The sequence below is a fragment of the Nothobranchius furzeri genome, chromosome 13 (assembly GCF_043380555.1).
Source record: "Nothobranchius furzeri strain GRZ-AD chromosome 13, NfurGRZ-RIMD1, whole genome shotgun sequence".
Lineage (NCBI taxonomy): Eukaryota > Metazoa > Chordata > Actinopteri > Cyprinodontiformes > Nothobranchiidae > Nothobranchius > Nothobranchius furzeri.
The window spans coordinates 62,691,875-62,699,374 of record NC_091753.1 but is presented as its reverse complement, the minus strand read 5'-3'; the positions used below and the strand labels follow the sequence as shown (position 1 = coordinate 62,699,374).

Sequence of the window (7,500 nt, the reverse complement as noted above, 5' to 3'; positions counted from 1 at the left end):
AAGGTCAGTATTTTACATGCAAAAAAAATGGGTTCATTGTTAAGGAAGTGGGGATGAGAGATGTAGATCTGAAGATTAGGAGTCATCCAGGAAATCACGGGATGGGAGGCTAGAAAAGATCCCACCAGTGTACGACCTCCAAAAAGCATTGTTCTCTGAGACTTCTGTTACGGAGAAGTGCTCGTGAGACAGATGGCTCCAGGGCCAGAGCAGCTGTTACTGACTTCATGTGAAGCCTCCACAGATGGAGGTAAGGGTCTGAGTTAGAGAACCTTGTTCTCTTACACCGTAGAGATGACCCATCCTCTTTTAAAGGTGTTCACTTCATAGCATTTTCTATGAAGAAAGACTCATTTTTAGATATTTCATGCAGTGATCCAGTAACACAAAAGTTTTATTTTTAATTTTAGAGTTGTTTTTCATCTTTGCGTTTCTGTGTTTGAGGGCTTTGCTTCTCTCTGTCTTCAGGACAACATCTAAGAAAGAAAGTTCATTTACCAATGCCTTCCGATGCGATTGATGGCTCTTCCAGGACTGAAGTCTCCGTCTCAGGTAAGCGTCTGAATCTGTCTGAAACCAAAGATGTGACTGGTTTCCTGCTCAAGTGTAGTAAGTCTGTGTTTGTGCAGGTGACGTTTTCAGCCAGCGTCTGAAGAACCTGGACAGCCTTCTCCGGTTGCCATATGGCTGCGGGGAGCAAAACATTGCTATCATGGCGATGGACACCAGCATCCTCCTTTACTTCCAAAGCATTGGCCATCTCTGCAAGGAAACCAGGAGAAAGGGAACCTACCTCTTGACAAGTGGTAAATCCCATTCTGATTTATAATGTCTGAAGTTTAGAGCTTGTAAAACTCAGTTAAAACAGTAGAAAGCCTCTTGGGTCAGGGACAACGTTATAATCTGCATGGTGTGTGTTGAGGTGTCTCTGTTTGTGTCCAGGCTACCAGAGACAGCTTATCTACAAGGATAAGAAAGGAACATTCAGCACATTTGGATCGGGACCACCAAACACTTGGTAAGAAGGTTGTTGATGGGAAGTGGCTGTGGTTCCAGAAGAAGCTCGCTTGTGTGATAAGCAGAAAGTTGAAGGCTTGTATCAGCTTCCTTCTTCACACGTCACACATATCTGAGTGTGAATGGGTGAATGTCACCTACAGGGTAGACACCCTGTATCAGAAATGTCAAGGACCACACTGTGATGTGATATTTGATCACTGTTAATCGTTGTTATTGCTGTATACGGACTTATCTTGCTGCCTGAATAGGAGGCACACTCTGACGCCTGATAATATGACATTTTTATCAGCAGGACGGGGGTAGGATGGGTCGGTTTGGTCCTTTTAGTGTGCGTAGGGTTCAGTGCAGAGACTAGCGTTTGCTGAACAGTGACTTTCATGATTTGACCAGGTTTATTTTTCTAAACATGACTATTTTCATGGCACTGACCCTTGTGGAGATGTTTGATACCAATGGCATTTTTTTTGCGAAACAGCTTTTAAACAGAACACCAAAAGACTTTACAGGTTTATTTAGGATCTCAGAGCAAAACTTGATTACTACTAAGATGACCTCATGTACAAAGAGTGTGTATGCACAAAAACATGACAAATGCCATTTACCGCTGAAAACCTCAGATGTATCCCTAATGAAACAACTGAGTAGAGATCCTCTCGGCTTCACGGCTGGTTTCTTTTTGTACATTTATGTCTCACACCTTCTAATGACTGCTGATGCAGGAAAATGGTCTGTCATGGTTCTGCTTGACCTCAGTGCAGCTTTGAAACAGTGGACCACAACATCTAATTGAACCAGCTAAATGTTCTGGCTGGAATCGCTGTTCTGCTGTAGACTGGCTCTCCTATGATATTTCCAACAGAACTCTCTGTGAAGACAGAAACCTTCTCCTCGGTAGAGCCCTGCACTGAAGCCCTAGGCCCTCGGGTCGGCCCGGCTTCGGGCCAACGACTGTGCAATTACCTCGGACACGGGCCGGGCCGGGCGCCTTTATTTTTAATCGAAATCATTAAAAAATTTTAAAACACTTACACGCAGCAGTAGAGCCCTGCGCGGGACTGTTTTCTTCATCCCGCTCCTGCCCGCTCCCGCTGAATTTCTGACCATTACCGCCTGCAACCGCAACGTGTGTTACACTCCCGCCCGCACCTGCAGCGTGCATGTCTACTCCCGCCCGCAACCGCAAAACTCTGAGAAATTATTACCTCACAATAAAAGAGATGTACTGAGTTTACGTCCTCAACATGTCATTTTATAGGTTATCCGCTTTCACCGCAGCGCTCCGTTTCAATCAGGCTGTACAGCAGGATTTCCCCTCGTAGCAATATTTTCTCTAACTCTGATTGCTTCATGCTATAGATCGTTGGAAAGCTGCTTTTATGTACTTTTAGGAACCGTTGGAATTATTTGAATCTGATCAGCCATTCAAAAGTTATAAAACGGAGCATTTTGGATGACAAACTCGGCACGTCTCTGAATCTGTGTTGTGATTCGATGCGCTCAAGACAGGGAATCCTGGTGGCTACCATAATGTATTGTATGTGCACGGAAAGCCCCATTTTTAATCTTTTCAGCACTTTTGGAATTTTAATGATATCTTGAACTAGAGCAGGGATCGGCAACCCGCGGCTCTTCCATCCATCTGATGCGGCTCTCTGTGCTTGTAAAATAATGAATGGATATTTAAATAAAATGCTTTATATTTTACTGAATTAATTTTATATCTGTAAGTCAATTCTATGTAAAGATTGTCTGCGTAAACCTGAACAGGTCCAACCCAGTCTTACTGTGAGACCGGGTTGACGCGTCACGCTTGTGCGTAATCATATGCGCTCATGAGCTGAAGAGGATGTGAGATTCTGGGCTTCTCCTCAGACGGCTCCTGGATGTGTCGCCACATTGGAGACAGGAACAAGCACTATTCAGCCAAAGTTTCATCATCAGGGAGCATTTTCTAAGTGACAAGTCTCTCTGAGAGACCGGGTTTGGAAAACACTCGCTTCAGTGGGAGGAATCTTCCCGCGTGCGCTTCTGCGACGCTCGGATCCTGCACGTCTTTTAACACATTGGTCAGGATTGACGCACTTTGTTTTCATTTAGTTGGCTAAAAAAAAGTCGGGCTCGGGCCGGCCAGAGAATCCTGAAAACCTTTTCAGGCTGGGTCGGGCTGGGGCTCCACCCCCTCGGGCCGGGCCGGACACGGGCTCAGATTTAAGGCCCGTGCAGGGCTCTACTCCTCGGTCACTGCTCCCATGGCTTGTGGGGTTCCACAAGGCTCAGTACTGAGACCTCTATTATTTTCCTTCCACATCCATCCTTTAGCTACTATCATCCAGTCTGTCCTGCACATCTCATATCACTTCTATTCTGACATTCAGCTCTGCCTGTTCTTCAAGCCTCACCAGTTGGACAAACTGGCCACCCTTGTTCTGTGTCTGACACACATCAGTAATTAGCTTCAGCAACTTCCTTGTCCTTAATGCCAACAAGACAGAGACCCTGACTGCTGCACCACCTGAACTTCATCCTAATATTGATAAGGCTGCTGCTGCCTTTTGCTCATCAGCTAAGCCTAGCGTACAACACCTATGAGTTATCCTTGGTTCTGCTTTAAGCTTCAACACATCAAATCTTTCTCCCATTCCTGCTAATTTCACTTAAGAAGCATCTCAAAAATCCTTAAGATGGTTTCAAACACAGATCTTGGGGGAAATAACCCATGGCTTTGTTTCATCACGTTTGGATTACTGTAATGCTCTTTTTACTGGCCTGGACAAATCGTACCTTTCACGCCTTCAAGCCATTCGGATAGCAGGAGCCAGGCCCCTAACAAAATCCAACAAGCGCACTGACATCTCCACACTGGCTCCCTGTAGAACGTAGAATCCATTTTAAGTGTCTGTGCTTACCTTCAGAGCTCTGAAGGGCCAGGCACCTGACAGCCTGTCTCATCTTCGATCTCCACATACGGCCTCACACAGCCTCCGTTCCACAAACATGCTAGCTGTTCTGCACACATGGCTCCTAGACTGTAGAACAGCCTGCACCTCAAACTCTGTCCCTCAGAATCTGCTGATGTTTTAAAAAACATTAGAAAACCTACCTGTCCATCTCTCTTTAAATTGCGTGTAAAACTTTTGGCTTTGTTTGTTCCATCCTTACTATTATTTTTAATTCTGTCACATTCCTCCTGCTTCTGATGACTGATTATAATGCTATTTTTGATTTTCATATTACAGCATTATTTGGATATTTTCGTTGTGTACAACGTTCCATCCAGTTTTTACCCATGGTGTACAGCAGAAAGTATTCAGATTTGTATGCCTAATGCAAGGGAAGCAGACCGTTTCTGCAGCTCCTGATGTACTACATTTGTGTGTGTTTGATTGTGTGTTTTACCTTGACTTTGTGTTTTCTTTTCTGTTTCATGTTCTTCTTCCTCAGGCTGACCGCCTTTGTTATGGCAACTCTATACAACGCTCAAGCTTTCATCTACATCGATCCAAAAGTCATTGAGGAGTCTAGGAAGTGGCTGGAATGCCAGCAAATTAAAAGTGGCTGTTTCAAAATGTCTGGAAAATTCTTCAACGATAGAATCAGGGTGAGCTTAAAGCGTTTTGTAGTTTATGCAGTACCACTTCTCATCTGGATGACAGAAGTGCTCACATGTGCTACGGGTGTCCGAGTTGCTGACGAGTGTTTTTTGTTTTTTTTAATGAAGGGTGAGGTGTCCGATGAAGTCACACTTACTGCTTATGTCACTGCTGCCTTCTTGGAGACAAATATATCTGCACATGTAAGTACATGTTGTTATTTTGTACATTGAACTAATCAGATGCACATACCACTGACTAGCACTGCAAACCTTTAGGCTCCTGGCATGAAAATCTCACTCACCTCAACAGGGAAAATAAACAAGATTTAAAGCCACTTTCGTTTCAGGGCTCTGTCATTTTAAAGGTACAATGAGTAAGAATTTTACAGTGAAATAATCACTGTAGCATGTGTCACCTACCGGACCAAACCATCCCACACACCGTCGCGATTTACAACCGTTTTCTAGACACACAGCCTCCGGCCTCTGCCTTCGGTGGTCTTTTGTTCAGTTCATGCTTCAGTCATGTTGGAAGGAAGGTTACATTAAAACTGACTTCCTCCTCGGCCAGCTGGGGGGTCAAAAATGCTCAAGTAGTCTTTGTTTACATTCTGTGAGCCCGTAGGGTTCTCCTGCATGTTCTTTTCTGATTTTTTTCATGACGACGTACACGGAGACTTTTTGAAACGACTTGTTTTAGGCTTGTTTAGGCATTTAATTCCTAAAACCAAACTCTGACAGAACACTCGTGGATGTTTTTTTTCACGTTTGGTCAGAAAAGATAAAACAACTAACTCATATTTTTTTAAAATAGATCAAATTGATGGAATAATTGCATAAGTACTTGTGAGACTTTTAGATCTACTTATGTTCTGTTTCACCAAACCTTCCACAAATATCAACAGCCCATCGAGGAAATACCCATATTCATTTAGCAGGGGTTTTCTTCATTTTAGAACCTAAAAATAGGAACAAAAGGGTGTTTTGTTCTTTTTTCAAAAAATGACATCAGATCTCATATAACAGTTCAATCCAGCTTTATTTATAGAGCGCCAAATAACGACAAGTGTTGTCTCAAGACATAATAAACATTCCTATTCAGGTCAGTTCATTACGCCAATCAGTAAAATGTTTCCTATATGAGGAACCCAGCAGGTTGCATCGAGTCACTGACTAGTGTCAGTGACTTTACAGCAATCCTCATACTAAGCAAGCATAAAGTGACAATGGAGAGGAAAACTCCCTTTTAACAGGAAGAAACCTCCAGAGAATCCTGGCTCAGTATAAACAGCCATCCTCCACGACTCACTGGGGATGGAGAAGACAGAGCAGACACACACACACACACACACACACACACACACACACACACACACACACACACACACACACACACACACACACACACACACACACACACACACACACACACACATACACACACACACACACACACACACACACACACACACACACACACATACACACACACACACACATACACACACACACACACACACACACACACACACACCAAGTAATGCTGTGATTTCTTAGTAAATATTCTATTTGGTGAGAGATAAACTTTATTGTATTTATCCTAGTGGATCTATAATTAAACAGGTAAACTAGTAGTAGCACATCCAACGTCAAGGAAAGCAAAAAGTTATTATCAGGAGAGGGAGAATGTTTAAGTGGTTAGCAGCAGTGTGCTAGACGATGGCCCCCTCCATGAGGCCACCACAGCTCAGCAGAACATCATTGTAGCTTCTTCTGGGGAGAAAAACACTTAGAGAGAAAATAAAGTTAACAGCTGAAATAGCAGGAAATAATACAGTTAAAGAGCAGATTGTAGAAGAAAGCAGTAGAGTGTGAGAAGTGGTCAGTGTGTCCTCCAGCAGTCTAAGCCTATAGCAGCATAACTACAGAGATAACTCTGGATAACCTAACATTTTAGATGGAGGCATGTTGGAGGCAGGGCAAGGGAGAGCCGTCTTTACCGACTGTACACTCCACCTCCCTCTACTCCCCCACTTGTCCAGATATAGGCTAAAATCAGATTTTAACTATAGGCCCTATCAAATAAAAATGTTTTAGGCCTAGTCTTAAAAGTAGACAAGGTGTCTGCCTCAAAGCTGGGAGCTGGTTCCACAGGAGAGGAGCCTGATAACTAAAAGATCTGCCTCCCATCCTAATTTTAGATATTCTGGGAACCACCAGTAAACCTGCAGTCTGAGAGCGAAGTGCTCGGTTAGGAACGTATGGAACAATCAGATCACTGATGTATGATGGACCTTGATTATTAAGAGCTTTATATGTGAGAAGAAGGATCTTAAAATCAGGTCAAATAAAGTGAAAATAGTATTTGTGACCTCAGAAAAAAATCAGAATCGCTCAATATTCTCAGAAATTGGAAAGAAAGTAAAACGTTTTCGTAGCCCTGATCCTCTTTCATGGATATTTATCAAAAATTATAAACTGTAGTTTTTCAAAAGGTCCTGCTGCAGCTCTAAACGTGTTTTATTTAGGTGGACTGAGGGGGAAAATATTGTTTGGCTTGCTGCAGACCCCTGACCTAAGCTTTGTGCAGTTTAAACAAGTGGCAAGTGCTAAAGTCCACAACGTCTGTCTGCTGTGTCAGAATGAATAACGTCCCCACGGCGTCTGTCAGAGAAAATCTTTATGTGCTCTTAAAATGTGTTCAAGAATCCCGTGGTGAAGAAGAGTCTGTGCTGCCTAAGAAAATCTGCAGAAGGCATCAGCAACACCTACACCACAGCTCTGCTGGCGTACGTCTTCACCCTGGCAGGTGACATGGACATGCGTGCTAAACTCTTCCAACAGCTTGATTCACTTGCAATGAGAAAAGGTAAGTGATTTCCTCAAGA

The 7,500-nt window shown here is 43.4% G+C and overlaps 1 protein-coding gene across 1 annotated transcript in view; it reads left to right on the top strand.

Moving 5' to 3' along the window:
* LOC107373536 (uncharacterized) overlaps nucleotides 1-7,500 on the top strand; it is a 76,718-nt gene that overhangs the window by 26,491 nt on the left and 42,727 nt on the right. The window contains exons 15-21 of the mRNA XM_070543754.1: nucleotides 1-3; nucleotides 469-552; nucleotides 630-806; nucleotides 943-1,018; nucleotides 4,462-4,618; nucleotides 4,739-4,813; nucleotides 7,319-7,481. The exon at nucleotides 1-3 is cut by the window's left edge and continues 49 nt beyond it. Coding sequence (XP_070399855.1) covers nucleotides 1-3; nucleotides 469-552; nucleotides 630-806; nucleotides 943-1,018; nucleotides 4,462-4,618; nucleotides 4,739-4,813; nucleotides 7,319-7,481 — 735 coding nt within the window. The remainder of the gene's footprint in view (nucleotides 4-468; nucleotides 553-629; nucleotides 807-942; nucleotides 1,019-4,461; nucleotides 4,619-4,738; nucleotides 4,814-7,318; nucleotides 7,482-7,500) is intronic.